Source organism: Theobroma umbraticum, unplaced genomic scaffold (genome assembly GCF_002168275.2).
Source record: "Theobroma umbraticum cultivar Fairchild unplaced genomic scaffold, ASM216827v3 scaffold_67.0, whole genome shotgun sequence".
Classification (NCBI taxonomy): Eukaryota; Viridiplantae; Streptophyta; class Magnoliopsida; order Malvales; family Malvaceae; genus Theobroma; species Theobroma umbraticum.
The window spans coordinates 5,681,081-5,681,291 of record NW_018397262.1 but is presented as its reverse complement, the minus strand read 5'-3'; the positions used below and the strand labels follow the sequence as shown (position 1 = coordinate 5,681,291).

At 33.6% G+C, this 211-nt stretch overlaps 1 protein-coding gene across 1 annotated transcript in view; it reads right to left on the bottom strand.

Moving 5' to 3' along the window:
• LOC110419756 (Nucleotidyltransferase family protein) overlaps positions 1–211 on the bottom strand; it is a 2,863-nt gene that overhangs the window by 68 nt on the left and 2,584 nt on the right. The window contains exon 7 of the mRNA XM_021432852.1: positions 1–21. This exon is cut by the window's left edge and continues 68 nt beyond it. Within this exon, the coding sequence (XP_021288527.1) occupies positions 1–21 (21 nt within the window). The remainder of the gene's footprint in view (positions 22–211) is intronic.

Sequence of the window (211 nt, the reverse complement as noted above, 5' to 3'; positions counted from 1 at the left end):
GCCATTTCAGTACCGCTTCCTAAGAAGAAAACACATAAACACAGTTTAACTTACTAAATACCAAGGAAAAAAACCCACAAAGATAAAATCAAAAGGAAGCAGAGCATCAATACACTAGTGAATAACCAAAAATGTCCTAAATTTATAAAACATGTAGAAGTCAAACCCAAAAACAGCTAAATGAAACACCAGAGCACAGGAAAGTCCATAA